This window comes from Cnephaeus nilssonii, assembly GCF_951640355.1.
Source record: "Cnephaeus nilssonii genome assembly, chromosome: 10".
Classification (NCBI taxonomy): Eukaryota; Metazoa; Chordata; class Mammalia; order Chiroptera; family Vespertilionidae; genus Cnephaeus; species Cnephaeus nilssonii.
Genome location: NC_137081.1, coordinates 63503346 through 63519850, shown reverse-complemented (window position 1 = coordinate 63519850; position 16505 = coordinate 63503346). Strand labels below are relative to the sequence as shown.

At 40.7% G+C, this 16505-nt stretch overlaps 1 protein-coding gene across 3 annotated transcripts in view; it reads left to right on the top strand.

Moving 5' to 3' along the window:
* Positions 1-16505, top strand: part of LYPD6 (LY6/PLAUR domain containing 6) — a 114199-nt gene that overhangs the window by 79261 nt on the left and 18433 nt on the right. For 2 of the 3 annotated variants that reach the window (XM_079783007.1, XM_079783008.1), the window contains one exon: positions 10751-10939. In XM_079783007.1, coding sequence (XP_079639133.1) covers positions 10822-10939 — 118 coding nt within the window. In that variant the 5' untranslated portion in view covers positions 10751-10821. Of the gene's footprint in view, positions 1-10750; positions 10940-16505 lie in introns of those variants that run through there. The other variant, XM_079783009.1, reaches the window with a different exon arrangement.

The following is a 16505-nucleotide window of genomic DNA, read 5'->3' as shown; positions in this document are numbered from 1 at the left end:
CCAAAACAAAACAAACCTCAGAGACAAAGACAATGGTATGGTGATTACTAGAGAGAAAGGAGGTAGAAAAGGGTAAAGGGGGAATGGTGATAAAGGAGACTTGACTTGGGGTGGTGAACACACAATACAATGTATAGATAATGTATTATAGAATTGTATACCTGAAACCTATGTAATATTATTAACCTACGTCTTCCCAATAAATTCAATAAGAATTTTACAAACTTGGTTAAAATAGTACAGAGTATCTCCATGGATTCACAGCAGGTAGTGTCTGCTTTATGATTGATTATTGCTGGCACATTTTTTGTTTCTGGAATTTCGGAAACACCCTAAATTAGCAGAGGAAGGATAAAGGCACCACTCTAAATACAGAGTGGACCACCTCTGCGCAGTACAAAAGTAACTCTTCTTTGATCAAAAGATGGAAGACATGTGCCTAGTGATCTGAATGTTACATCTGGAACAGGGTTATTTTGAACATGAGATTACATCTGAGATTTAATTCATTTATCACTATTGTATTGTTTCTGAGTACATTTTGTACTTCCACATATTAGGAAGGCCAGTAAGATGAAAATTCCTAGAAAAAAAAATAAATGAAGACATGCCATTCTTAAAAATATAGAAGTGTTTAATTAAAGGCACAAAAGCAAAATTTTCTCCAAACTGCCACTCCCTTCCAAGTAAATAAAAAATTGCAGGCTACAACCAAAATGTGCCCAGAGTTTCTTTCCTGCCTAGAGAGTTCTTTGACTTTGTCCCCTTATGGCTGTTTGCCATTCAAAATGCCTTCTTGTCAGTTCTAGAGAACCTTCAAATTGATAGAGGAAACAACAAGCATATAGCCTGCAAGCAGAAGAGAGTTAATACAACATCTTTCAGAAATGCGAATATACCGCTAGGCATACTCAGCCAAACATCCTTCAGGAATTGAAACATTTTTGATGCAATTGACCTTTAAATAAGATGGGGACAAGGTAGAAAGGCAGCTCTTTCCTGTAACTCCAGCCTTGCCACGGGGTTCCAGAAAAAGAAATACATTTTTTAAGCATGGATTTTAATGCAGATAGATCCTCAGTTCAGGTTGAGAATGTGTGAACATCTATCTCCCTGTAGGTCATGGAAATAAAAAACCAATGTCCACAAAGTCCGAAAGAGGTAATCTCTGACTAGTTCTCTATTACTGACATTTTAAAACCAATGCTAACCTTTTAGTGGATAACCATTTAAGAAGTCTTAATGCAAAGCTTATTTATTACAAAGGAAAAATAGGCTAGTGTGTGGACCCTTTTGGAAGACTCTTGAATTGGTCAGAGCTTGTAGTTACAAGGGACAAAAAATCACCTCAAATTAGCTTGGGCTAAATGGGTATATATTATAAGGAGACTGAGGCTTCTAAGGGAAGAGTTAAAAATTGGTCAAAAAGGCAAGGGTTACACATAGCTGGGGCTCATCATCTCTCATCTCTGTTTAGCTTGGCCAGCAAGCTTCATTCTCTTCTTTCTCCTCCACATGGGGAGCAGTGTCATATACATCTACCTGAGTTTCACTTCTTGGGGATTTTTGTACCAAAGAAGGCTGTTTGTTTGTTGTTGTTGTTTTTCCAATTCTGGCTTGAAAAATACCCAGGAAGAACTCTGATTGGCCTGGCTCAGATTAGATGTCCAATCACAGTGACCATGTAAGCACGTGGTGCTCTCTAATTGTAAGAAGTGATGAGTGTCAGTAGAAGAGCCATGCCATAAGAAGGATTCCAAATGCCCACCCAAACTATTGTTTCAAGTGTATATATACTGAGTGGCCAGATTATTATGATCTCTGAACGCATAATAATCTGGCCACTCAGTGTATATAATAAAAGGCTAATATGCAAATTGTCCCCTTGACCAGGAGTTCGACCAGTAGGCAGGCCGGCCAACCGCCCATGTTCCCTCCCCTTGGCCAGGCTGGCCGGACCCCATCCATGCATGAGTTCATGTACCAGGCCTCTAATATATATATGGGTTCAGAGATCATAATAATCTGGCCACTCAGTGTGTGTATATATATATATATTTTTTTTCTTTTTAAAAAATATATTTTTATTGATTTCAGAGAGTAAGGGAGAGATAGAAACATCAATAATGAGAGAGAATCATTGATTGGCTGCCTCCTGCATGCCTCCTATTGGGGATCAAGCCCACAACCCGGGCATGTGCCCTTGACTGGAATTGAACCTGAGACCCTTCAGTCTGCAGGCTGATGAAGTCTGATGCTCTATCCGTTGAGCCAAACCAGGTAGGGCTCAACTGTGTATTTTGATTTGCAAAGTTGTAATGGAGCAGTATCCTATTTTTAGAGAAGGAAATCATGTCAATCATGCTAATTTCTGGAATTTGCAAAGATATTCATCTGAGCTACCATTAGCTTCATTGTGCATTTGCAGGCTAATGAGGTTATTCCAAACTGTATTATTTATTGTAGTGGGCATCTGTGTAATGTTGCTAGTCCAACATATAGTCCTTCTTTTTCAGGTGACAAAACCTACATTTTATTTTGGGAAACCAATACCTTCTCTGTTCTCAAAGCATGTGATTTCCATGATGAACTTGTCCCAGTGACATGCTCATGACCCAGCTCTGTCTGGCCAATGCACTTCCACATTTCCCTGGCAAGTTATGATCCAAGGACGGACTGCCCTACTTTTTTAGGCTTTTTCTGGATCAGTAACAGTCCAGGAATGCTTCTGAAGCAGCTGGTCACAGATTGGGAAGACCTGGATGAGAGTAATGGAAAAAGAGAGGACAAAGCAGGGTTGAGAGATGGAAATTCCTAATAACAGGGTTAAAAGTCCCGCTGTGTCCAAACTGGACAGTTAGGTGAGATAGTACAATTTTTCTCCCTCCCTTCTTCCCCACAGTTTTGGTTACAGCCTGTTTGATGTAGATTTCTGTACCTTGCATTCAATGTGAAAACGAATAATTCCTCGTTAGCTCTCCTGCTCCAGTTCCTGGTGATCCAGATACATATTGCTGCATCACAAATCACCACAAAACTTAGTGGTGTGAGGCCGTAACAATCATTTATCCCTCGTGGTTTCTATGGGTCAGGAATGTGGAAAGGGTTTAGTTTGGTGGTTCTCGCTTGGCGTCTCAATGCAGCTACATTCAGACCGTGGCTGGAACTGGCATAGAGGGGAGGAGACAGGGCTGGAGCAACTGAAGCTGGAAAGGAAGCTCTCTGTTTTGTAGGAGCCTCAGTAGCTGTGTGTGCACTGCTTGGGCTTCCTCACAGCATGGCACTCAGAGCACCCGAACTGCTTACCTGGCCCAGAGTGAGTGTTCCAGAGCACTGGGTAGAAGTTAATCACCTTCTATGGACTAGCTTTGAAAGACACACAGTGTCATTTCCATTGGTCAAGAAGGTTGGCCCAGAATCAAGGGGAGGGGACGTGAACCCCACTTCTCATTGGAGACTTGTCAACAAATTTACAGACATTGTTTAATACTACCACATGTTATAAGCAATTCCCAAACTGTGAGAAGGTGCTAGGATCAGAACGATGTATTTAAGTAGATTTAGTTTCGTGAAGACATACTTTATTTGATACTTTCGGAAGATGAATTGACGTTTTCAGGTTATTAAGTAAAGTCGCTATCAAGTCTAGTCTGTATATATTAAAAATCAAATCAAGACTTGTCACTGATGTTTTGGGCTTCAGAATTCCATTTTTCTCTTGTGTTGGGCATTTCAGATTTTAATATGAATATAATTGAAAAGTATTTAGATTTTCATTAGTTCTCTACTTCACAATTACTTATAAATTGATTTAGTTCTGAGATGTTTTATTTAATAATTGGTACCTCAATCAATGTAGCTTCCAGGAGTGCTTAATTGTCTTCTAGTATCCAGTCTAAGGAATTAAGAGTATTTATTTTATGGACTCTATATGGATGTGGATTTGTAAAACTCGACCAGGGTTGTGGTCCTATCACTTTGCCTCTCTGACAACTATAGAAATCCTCTTTTATACTACCTAGTACCAGGGAGTCAAAAACAGAATGCAACTCTTTTCAACTTTCTCTCAAGTGGAGGAAGTCTAATAGATCTCGAACTTTATTTTTTTTTTCTGTTTCAGAATGTAACAAGTAATCCATTGGAATAAAACCAGCAGTTGAGTAACTCATGCAAAGGTAATTTAGAGCACAAATTAAATCTGTCAGAGTGGTATTAGATTTGCAAAAGCTCATAAATAACAAATGAAAGGTCACAGAGCTGTGAAAATGAGAATGTACTTGTTCATAAAGAGAGCTGTAGTCAGGAGCGGAATCCTCAGTGCATATTCAAATAGCAGCACATAAAATGGAAATAGATGCAACAGCCTTTCTAAATGTCTAGAGCAGTCCAAAGGCACAGTAGATTCCAGGGATAAGCATCAAAGTTCTAGAAAAGACCACTCATATTATCAGAGCATGTCCAGCATCGTATTGATGATGTTTAGAGAGTAAAGCTCCACCAACTATTGAGAATAAATACAGAAAAGATACAGCCCCCTCAGCAGAGCCCGTATTCAGTAATAGGCTCATTGTGAATGCATGTCACTCATTTTTCATTTTTCAGTTCCTAGAAAATACTAATAGAGTGGGTAGTGATTCATGATTTACTGCAGGAATGTAAGCAGTTGGTGATATTAATAATCAGTCCTGTCTGTCCAGTTTTTCTCATGGGAAAGAGCAGTGGAAAACCTAGACCTGGCTACTGCACAATACACATGTTCTTTTACTCTGAGTTGTACGTAGATCCTTCTTTTTAGTGCTTGACTTTTATAAGGGAGTAAAAGCTTTATAAAAAGTAATGTATGGGCCTCATCAAAATTAAAAATTTTGTGTGCCAAAGGACACCATCAAGAAAGTGAAAGGTCAACAAGAAGAATGGGAGAGAAGATTTGCAAATCATATATCTGAAAAGGGTCCAGAGTCCAGAATATAGAAAGAATTCTTACAACTCAACAATAAAAGGATAATACCTCAATAGACATTACTCCAAAGAAAATATACAAATGGCCAGTAAGCACATGAAGAGATGATCAGCACCATTAGTCATGTGGGAAATGCAAATTAAAACCACAATGAGATACCACATCATACTCACTAAGACGAATATAATTTTTTTTTAATTAAAATAAGTGCTGGTAAAGATGGAGAAATTGGAGCACAGAGATGGGAATGTGAAAGGGTGCAGCTACTGTGAAAGACTGGCAGTACTTCAAAAAAATTAAACATAGAGTTACCATAAGACTCAACAATTCCACTCTTAGGTATATAGCCCAGAAGATTGAAAATATATGTCTACACAAAAACATGTACATGAATGTTAATAACAGTTTTATTCACAATAACCCCAAAGTGTAAACCACCTAAATGTCTATCAACCAATCAATAGATAAGTACATGTATATAAATACAATGAAATATAATTCAGCCATAAATAGAATTCATTCTATAACACGGATGAACCTTGAAAACATTATGCTAAGTGAAAGAAGCCAGACACAGAAGGTTATGTGTTTTATGACTCCATTTACATAAAATGTTCCCAACAAGCAAATTCATAGAGACAGAAAGTAGATTAGTGGTTGCCAGAGAGTAGGGAGAAGATGGAATTGGGAGTGACTGCTAATGGGTGCAACATTTTATTTTGGAGGCGATGGAAATGTTCTGGATTAGGTGATGGTTGCACAATATTATGAATATACCCCAAACACTGAACTGTATTATTTTAAAACTAGAGGCCTGATGCACGAAGATTCGTGCAAGAATGGGCCTTCCTTCCCCTGGCTGCCAGCACCGCTTTCGTTCCGGCCGCAGCCGCCTTTTCGCTCCAGCCTGGAGCCGCCTTTCTGCCTTCCCACGCTGCCCAGAGGCCTGGAGTGGCTGGGGGTGGGGCGGGACGCTTGCCATGGTGACGATGCAGGCATTCCGCACTGCCCCAAGCCACTCGACACCTGTGTATGCAAATTAACCCACCACCTTTGTTGGGTTAATTTGCATAGTCGCTCCTGATTGGCTGGTGGGCATCGTGAAGGTATGGTCAATTTGCATCTCGCTCTTTTATTTGTGTAGATGGTGAATTTTACATCTGTAAAAATGTATACAATAAAAATAACAAACCCTAAAAAAGAGCAATGTTATTTACGAGGATTAATAACACATTCAAATGGAAGGGAGTGAGTTCTTTGTGGAGTGAACCTTGACCAACGGGGAACAAGAGACCGGAAGCAATCGGGCAGATAAATCCTTCCTCTTTTCTCCTTCCATGAACTCTACTGAGGTGCAGGTCATCCTTGCAGTCCTGTCTCTATGTGGCCTGTGAACTGTGAGCAGCATAGTAACCTAGGATTAGGACCACATTGTTTTATGTTGTCCAGTTTCATATTCTCCCCAGCCCACCTCTCTCTCCCTCCCACATTCCCTCCTTCCCTTCATCCTCAATTTCCTGGGCTTGCTCCTCCCAGATAAAGTCTGAGCACCTTTACTCCTGGCCCTAGATTCTGCTTCGAGGGGCACCTGGGCTAAGACGCTAAGGGAAGGGCATGGTAGGAGAGGACAGTCTGTGAAATGCGGGTTCTATTACTGGAGAAGAGACGAACATTTTTGAGGTTATTTTCATTGGCTGTAGGTAAAAAGCTGACTTTCCTTTGTAGATTAAAAAGTGAAATTATTTTGTCAAACTTATTCTTTGAGAAGCACTGTATTTTAAACAACTGTTTTCCTCTTTATAAAAGCAAGACATACTCATTGAAATGTTTTAAGCATGCGAATTGAACACAAAGAATGACATTAAACATATGCAAACTGAGCAAAAGAAACATCCAAAATCCTATGCCATTTTGTTGTTTGTCCTTTCAGTCTCTTTTCTATTCATACATAAACCTAGAAATACTTTTTTTTTCTAAAGAAAGAATAATTTCCTGAAGAAAATGTGTTGTGATGATAGTGACTCAATTACTTTAAGACTTTGGAAATTCTCCATTAAAACAAATAAAATTCATGGTTAAAAAAAGTAGTTGAGCCCTGGCCGGTTTGGCTCAGTGGTTTGAGGGTGGGCCCACAGACTGAAGGGTTGTGGGTTCAATTCCCAGTCAAGGGCATGTACCTCAGCAGGTTTGATCCCCAGCCCTGGTTAGGGCACATGTGCAGGAGGCAACCAGTCAGTCGATGTGTCTCTCTCACATCGATGTTTCTCTCTCTCTCTCTCTCTCTCTCTCTCTCTCCCCCCCCCCCCCACCTTCTCGCTTTCTGTTTCTCTTTCTCCCTTTCACTCCCTCTAAATATCAATGGAAAAAATATCTTCAGGTGAGGATTTAAAAAAAAGTAGTTGAATCTCCTAAATTTGAAAACTTGTGCTAAACAATTCAGGCCTGAAGAATTAAGCTTGCCCTTTCCTATAGTAAGTAGAGTTGATCTCTTTTAATGAATGAAATGACTGCTTTAGCTTAACCCATGATCCTTCCCCATGAGTCCCGTGTGCGAGCGTGTGCACACAGCACACGGGGCGACTGGAGCCTTGGAAGGGTTGCAGGTAATGTGCTCTCACCTGTGCTCTCTCAACATCTTTTATAAAGTAAAATCCAACAGGAGCAGATGTGTAAGGATCATGGGCTGGAACAAAGGCCTGGGAGGGTAGCCGGCGTGAGGTATGGGGGAGAATGTAGAAGGGCCGCATCCACCTGTTTGCTTCATTGATGAGGGATGGCAGGAAGTCACCTGGGTCTGCGTGAGCCTCGGCATATGAAAATCCTGGTGGCAGGAGGTAGCCTCCTTCTCTCCTCCACTGGCCTTGTCCCTTCCTGGCTGGCCATGGGGCAGATGTCAGGATGGATTGTTATTTGTCATACTTAGTAGTTTTGGGAATTATGTTCTTTTTTTTCTGATTTAAGGAAAGAGAGCTATGTATTGAACCACAGTTAATGGTTCAATTCATATAGAAAAGTATATTGACTGAATTTGAACAAAACAATAATAGTAAAAATATGACATGGAATTTACTGTGTGACAGGTGTTATTTTTAGTGCTTTACGTGTGGTAACTCATTTTTTCTTTATTGATGAAGGTATTACATATGTGGCCTTATCTCCCCCTTTCCCCCCACCCTCCCCCCACTCATGCCCTCACCCCCCTGGTGTCTGTGTCCTGTGGTAACTCATTTAATTCTCATTTTGAAGATGAGAAAACTGAGGTACGGAGTGGTTAAGTAACTCTCTCAAGGTTGCACAGCAGGAAAATGTTGGAGTAAGGTTTCAAACCCGGGCATTTAGGTTTTCACGTCTGTATGTTACTCACGCACAGCCAAACATGCTGCAAAAGGGAGGCTCGTGGCTGGGTAGCCAGGCAGCAGAGGCTGCACTAAGGTAAATTTCAGATGGCATTAAGTAATGCATAACTCTTAGTGAAAGTACTGGGCAGAGGGAGATTTTTAAATCAATAATCAGAAGGAATACTGCGGTTAAAAAATGCTCTAATAAAAATGTGCCACTTGCAATGTTTGATATAGTGAAGCACTGGTGTGGACATTCAGTTTCACATTAAAAAGAACTTAGGTTGGCAACTAGTTGATGTTTAATGTTAAATTATATCACAATAAAACCAGATAGCTCCCTCACACTGAGCCTGCTGCAGGCAGTGAGGAGGGGGTGTTGGTGTGCGGTGGGATCGCCGTGGGACGCTGCCCAGATGTGTCCCTCAGGTGCAGCCTCGCCTGACCAGATGGACGCACAGTGACCCACCACTGCATTCATTCAGAGGAGACAGTGTTTTTCTCTGTCACTCAGCGAGGGGAGGGTAGCATTGATATCTGTTTCCTCATCATATTGTTCAACTAAGTGGCTAGCACGGGGCCTGGCACTCACATGTACTAAGGGAACTGGCAGCCCGTTCTCTTCCTGAATGCAAATTTGCGGGGGGAGCCAAACTGTAAACATGCCATGAGCATGAAATTGGCCCGGCTGGCATCATCACACTGCGACAGGGTGGTAAGGGCTCTCTCTACTCTTATTTCTCTAACAAATTGTCTGTTTCTTAAAACAAAAGGACACACCAATCCATCTGGAGTTAATTTTAGTGTATTGTGCGTTATTTGATTTCAGTTCGTCTTTTCCACAGTATTTAATCAAGTTATCATAATTCTTTCCATTTAATATTTTTCTCTTCTGTAATTTTGAAAAATTGCTTATATTATGGAAATAGTTGGATCTATTTCTGAGCTCCTTGGAGTGTTCCATTCTCCGTGTTCATTTTTGTACTTTTTATTCTTCTGCTTTGATTAATATTACTACATAGTATGTTCTAATATCTGATTAGTTCATAATTGATTTTCTCTATTGAATTTGTTTTGTAGTACATTTACTCTTGGTCTAATTTTAGAATTATTTTGTTATGCTATGTTTTTTTTTAGTTTATGATATTTATTGGGATGACATTGGTTAATAAGATCATATAGGTTTCTTGTTATGCTATTTTAAAAAGCTCATTGGTATTAACATTTGTAAACAAAATGTCCAAATCATGTGTTTTTTAGCATGTTAAAAATAAAGTGACTTTCTAACTTGACCACTTGCATGGACAGTAGAATGCTGGTATTTGGGAAATAGAAGGTGACTATAGGAAAGCAATAAGTTGGCAAGCGAATAGCACATATAAATTGAGATATATATCTACATCTAAGTAAGCTGGGCAATTCAACCTAGTAGAAGGTTTTCCTGTCCCCAGTTTTAATTGAAAAGAACAGAATCAGAATAGAGGACAGAATGATGATTGCTTAGGGCTACAGTGATACCTTGATCTCATTTCAGCAGTTTTTGTGTACACACAACAAAACAATCTTTTGAAGAACACAGTATCACCTAGTGTTTAAAAATGTGGACTCAATGATCAGACTGCCTGGATCTGAATCACCTCCTCTATTTGCTGGACTTTGGTTTACTGCAATTGGATTATAATAGTAATTAGTATATGTGTATATGTATATATGACTTCATATATCTATATAGATATAGACATAGACATAGATAGATATATATTATCCAAAAAGTGTATACACACTTTGAATAATGATAAAGGCAGCATTTATTAAAATACATTTCATTTTCAAAATTGAGCTATCAGCTGTTAAAATGTGTTTACATTTTTTTGGGACGCCCTGTATATGACTTCAGCAGCACCTGGCCAACGATGCTACTTATGTGAAGGGGATTTTGAGCTAGAAAGGCACTTTTTGGTTTGGAAGAGGCCCATTTGCGTTCATTTCTTTATTCCCCAGATCTGAAAGCCTGCCCTGTGCAGGTTTGCACGGGCACCGTGACCCAGTAAGGCTGCACTCCCGTCCTTGGCCTGCACCATTATCAGGGAAACGCTTCTGCGCTTTTGTACCTGACTTATTTATTGTTGCATTCTGGCAGCCATCCCCTGGCCTCCTGGCAAAAAATAGCTGGATTTCATTAAAATTCAATCTCTCTTGATAGCATCTCTGCTGGATATTAGAGGGGACTGCTACCAGTGGAGCTTGAGCGACCTGATTCAGAAGAGATTTGGGCTGGCATTTTCTAAGTGCTCTAAAATTACCGTCTTTAAAGTTTCTCTCCGCGTCTGCCCACTTCCTTGTGCCCTGGGCTCCCTGCCCTCCTGATGCTCTGCTCCCAACAAGAAACCTCGGCCAAGTCCTGTGGCTCTTTCAAGTTGGACACTGAGATGACTCTTGCTTCATATTTCAGGTGCCAGTGCTCTCCCGTGGTCCCGAGTCCCCGCTCCCGGGTGCCCTGTATGAGTGACGCCTGGGCCTGCCATGGAGCCTGGCCCTGCCCTGGCCTGGCTCCTGCTGCTGAGCCTGCTGGCCGATTGTCTGAAAGCTGCACAGTCCCGAGACTTCACAGTGAAAGACATTATCTACCTCCACCCTTCAAGTAAGACTCTGTTCTCTTTGCTGCAGAAATGTCACCCGACTGCAAGTAAGACTTGAGTTAAAAAATGGCAGGGAGCCCTTGCTGGTTTAGCTCAGTGGATAGGGCGTCGGCCTGGTTTTGATTCCAGTCAAGGGCATGAGCCTTGGTTGTAGGCTCGATCCCAGGTCCTGGTTGGGGAGCGTGCGGGAGGCAACCGATTGATATGTCTCTCTCACATCGATGTTTCTCTCTCTCTGACTCTCCCCCTCCCTTCCACTCTCTCTAAAAATCAATGGGAAAATATCCTCAGGTGAGGATTAATGAAAACAATAATAATAATAATAAAATAAAAATAGAAATGGCTGGGAGAAGGCAGCCTGCGGTACAGGGGAACCTCTGATGATTTAATTGGGGTGCAGTGCTACCAAAGATGCCGTGTGTTTTATCCTCACCTTTTCCTAGCATGTTTGTTTTTTATTTTAAGGCAAATCATCAGGCTCGTTTTCTCTGTCCCCGGCACCATCGCTCTGATTCCAAACACCCTTCCCTTTGACTCATGCCAGCCGGTTATCAAAGTGAAATCCGTGTCCCAGGAGGAATGTGTTTGTAAAAGATCAGCCCTTTGTAGGGAAGATAATAGCCGGTCCTGTCTGTGCATCTCATTCTCAGTTTCAATGTAATTATCTGCCACAGCTTCCTGTGCCCGCTCCCTTTCGGTTTCCTGTGTTTAAGACTTATCTAGAGAGTGCATCATAATGCAGATGCACGGTCCCTTCCCTGGAGTGTCTGATGGCGTATCTGGCCGGGGCTGTCCTGTGCTTTCTGGCTTTTAGCAGGAATATCAGGTGCCGCTGCTGCTGATATTCTAAGGATCACACTTGGATCCCACAGCACTTGCACCTCCTCTCTTAGTTGGATCTTCTCTGTATTGTCCCTGTGGTGGTGAGAGCTGCGTATATTGTGTATGTTTTGACCTTCAGCATTTGCCCTGAGGTACATTCCTCTTTTGAAATAGTCTGTTCCACCTACATTCTTTGTGTGTATCCTGTGTGTCAGAACTGTGATAGGCATGAAAGACATAAAGGCAAATAAAGCTTAGTCCTTGCTTTTGAGGATCTTAGACTCTACACAGTGGAGGCTGCTCCTCAGACTCCTTTAATATCATCATCCAGTTGGACTACTAAACTGCATGGTCTGGTCTGGATGAGGGGTGGGCCGTCCAGTCAGCCCGCCCATGGGTCAGCAACTAGCTCAGCTGCCTCGTAGCCTTCTGACTTGAAATAAATACCCTCACTTTGTTACGATTAAACCTAAGAATGCATGCAAAGCATTTAGCACGGAATGTAGTAAATGCCTAATAAATGTTAGGGAAATCTTTTAAAATGTTAATTTTCACATTTCTAAAGTGGATAAAATCATACATATCCTGTCATATTGTTTTGTGGACTTAATATCTGTAAACAATATCTGTAAAATGCTGAGCACATATACACTGAGTGGCCAGATTATTATGATCTCTGAACGCATAATAATCTGGCCACTCGGTGTGTGTGTGTGTGTGTGTGTGTGTATAGATTTCAGTCTCTTAGGTTTGAGTGCCTCTGGGCGGTTCTTTGTCCACTTCAGTGACAGACTCAGAAGTCACTGGACCACAAAACAGGTCCACACTTGGCTTTCTCTGAGGCCGATTGTACACAGGGTGGGGAGGGAAATCGAGGGGATTGGATTTAGCTGAACACAAACAAAACAAACACACATCCCGTTTCTGCCTCAGTGGTATAGTGGGTCCTGTCTGATTGAGTGGGCCCCTGTTTCAAAGTCAATTGCAAAATGGGATCTTTTCAGGATGACCTATGTTAATTAAATAGAGCCATAGCTTAATTAAGTAGAACTCACCATATAGAAAGAATCGGTAATTTTTTCTGACATGATTTTTAAAGATGGAGGACAGAAGAAGCCGTTCCTAAGCTAGATTGTGCGTAGACAGGTCACTAGCAGGTCTGGGCTCAACTCTGTTGTGGAGTCTCTGTAACTGGTCCTGGGGGTAAAGGTTCTTGCTGGGTTGAAGTTTCCATCCATGGGTCCTACTTGGCTAGAATTTTGTTTACCCTGCCCACGTTAAAGCACAGTTAACTTCCCATTTCTGTGCACTAGGTCAGAGGTGTATGGTGTTTGTTTGCTTGTTTTTATACGTTTTTTAAATGGCCGTGGTCCTCTGCCCTGAACAACACCCACTAGACCATGCTTCGGTGGAGCGATCTCTCTACGAATAAGCAGGTTTCTGTAGAACACAGACTACAACGTATACATGAGGCAGTGTGGGATTATTTCGATCTGGAAGTATTAATATAATAGACTCACTATGTAGATGGAGGCACACACAGTTTTCTTGAGGTCAGTAAGCCAGCCAGAGTTCATTACTGTTAGATACAGCTCAGAACCCACGAGGCAGAAATGCCGCGATGCTGGAGACACACGTTTACCACACCAGGCAAACATGAACTCATTTCTGCTGGGCCCGAACAGCCCTCAGAGATAATAAGTGGGTGGCACTGGAACCCGGGCTGGGAATGCTCAGCCTCTGTGACTAATCTCCTTTGCTCTCCGATTCCCTGATCTTTGAAGCTTCTAAGCCCTTAAGAGAAATAAACTTTATGGCTTTCAAATTTGAGGTGCTGTCCTCAATAACATTCTTTTCCATAATCTGAATTTTATTTTATTTTTCATGTGAGAAATGATGAATGTCTTCCCAACTGATGATTAAAGTACCAAAACCTAATAAATCCTTTAAAACAAGAGTTAGTGTTAAGAGAAATGGATAGGAGATGGCAGAATTTAACGTCCAAAGTGACATCAGCTGTTCTTGGCCTCCATCCCTTTGCTTGTAATAGCAATCTTTCCTGAGATTCTCGCCTTTCCACTGGTTGCATATTCTGAGTCTTTCCTGTGGACCAAAGCACTGAATCCCTGCAGGGGGTTTCTTATGCCGATATAGAGAACCAACTAATTTTTCCCCCCATAATTCTGTACTGCATAAGCCTTAAGGAGTAAGGACGCTTTCTAGAAAGGCAGCACAAAATACATTTCTATTAGAAATTTGTTCACGGTATTAAAATACTGACAACAATTTGTAGGCAAGTGGTCTGAGAAGTAGATCGATTTATTAGATTTCTAAAAATTTTGTGTTTGCTTCTAGTTTCCAAAAACAATGGGAATTAATTTGCCAAGAATTAAAAAAAAAGGTTGGCTGCATTCCACAGAAGCATGCATTTTAAAACAAGATTCTCTTCTCACCACCGTTTTTTGGTAACTGAAGGCCTTTGTCCAGGCAAAAGTTCCAGGAGATGGAAACAAAGAGGAAATCTTTCCCGATGCCTTACAAATGAATTATGGTCGGTTGAACTATGGCTGACCATGGGAGTTAATGGACAGATTATGTTACAGGAAGTAACTGGGCACTTCAGCGTTTCTTTTTTTTTTCCTTTACAATCACCTTCTCTTGAGGGACCAAGGACTTATGCCCTGAACTACAGAGTACTAAGCTTATTAACTCTGTGATCAAGAGCCAAATTAGATTCATTCACAGCTGGTACCACAACAGTTTGAAACTCTACTTGCTCTGCAATGCTTTGAAGTAACAAAGAAAAAATAGAACATCTCTTAGGAATCTCTTTCCAGTCCTTTTATAAAAAAACTTATCAGATGCAGTATCAGTTAGCCAGTTACTGGAGATAGTTGTTCAACTGTAGACCTATTTTTGGCTAAATATTTCCAGTGGGAAGAATTTAACCATTGCTTGGTATTGTGCTATAATTATCAACTTAAAGCTGAGTCGGTCTGCAGAGATCTGTCACTGAAGAGGGTTTGGTTATTCACTGATCAGTACCATCTGCTGAGCTGTAAATTCAAGTTCCCATAAGCAAATATTAGCATGTGCTTGTTGACAATGAGCACAGATATGAAGTTGTAGATTTAAAAAGAAAACTTACTACTGAAAATGAGATTGTTTGGTTAATTGTCAGTGATACATGCTGATAAACACATTCAGAGATAAAGTGATTTGAAACAAAGCTTCATTATGCCACCTTAGTGTTTTAGTTCCTGTTCCTGTTTAAACTTTGATCTACTTTAAGTTAATTTCAGAGTTCCGTACTACTTGTATAAGAAATGACAGTATTTAATTAAACATGTCACTAGTCTTGCAAAAGATAATTTTGAAGAGTCTATTAAATAATCCCAAATTTGGGAGCACTGTAGCTTATTAGTGCTAGGTTCTCAAAAAGTTTATGTGTGGAATGGTTGGAGTGTCAATCTTCACTCAGAGTTCTTAATTTATCTCTTTGATGGGAAAGTTCCCAGGAAAATTAACCCAACATTCCAGCTGAAAGTTCTACTGGCTGTAGCAACATTCAGGTAAAATTGGACCCTCTAGTGAGTTAAACATGCCAGCTAAAGTGCTGTGGCTCTTTTCAGTCATGAACCTTGACCAATATGATCATTTTTTTTAGAAATGCTGTCATTTGACAAACAGTTTACACCTGTTTTCCAAAACTCCTACTCTGCTAATCCTACTTCAAAATTTAAAAACTGCTTTAAACTTTTACTTTTTTAAAGTATGTTTTCATTTGTTTCAGAGAGAGGGAGAAAGAGAGAGAACCATCAATGATAAGAGAGAATCATTGATTGCCTGTCTCCACCACACCCCCTATAAAATGTCTATGAGAATATTTGAATGGCTTTGGAATATGACAACCTGTTTGTTTTAAATTCTTCAGGCATGTACTTTGCTACACTAGACTCTTTCAACTTAAATGTAACCCACCTATCTAGGTAGTGGGATTTGCAGATATAAAACTTACTTGTGTGTAGTTTTACAAAATTGTTTACTTCTGTTTTATTATAATTATACCTAGGGAGAGGATGTCTCCTTCCAGTGAAATTTCCTCCTTGGGAATGAAGTGGTTGGATGGCTATGTCTAAGTGGCTTTCCATCCTCGTTTTCTAAGACGATCCATGTGCAAACTATCATTCTGTTAATGAATTTGAGTCATCATCTACTTGGAAGAACATAGAACTCTCACATGAGCCCATAAAAAGGTCCAGGTACCTGCCTTTTTGAAAAGACAGTTTATTACTTTTGATCTTGCTGTTTTCAGAGGCAGCTCTGTGAACTGTTGCAAGCAAGTGCAAGGATGGGCAGCTGTTCTAGGCAAGGTGAAAATCAAAGTTATATCTGGCCCATAATTCTGGCCTTAAGCGGCTGCCGCCTCCTTCATTTATTTTTGATAACATACTTAATTGGTTCCATGTGGGTAAAGCAATTTACCCTGAGATGATTATTTCCGCCAGTGGGATATGCAGGCTCAGGCATCTGCGAGAGAGAACAGTTGGCTTCTACAGATGAAGTGTTTGAGTGTTTGCAGCTTTCAAAGAGCCCAGGTAATTTTACAAATTAAACACACACACACATTCACAAGTTCTGTTTATGAAAGGCAAAACTCTAAGCAGAAAGGCAAAGTAAGCAAATGATTAGAACTGAGCAGCAAGTAATAGCACATCAGCAGATGGGACAGAGATAACCTGGCCT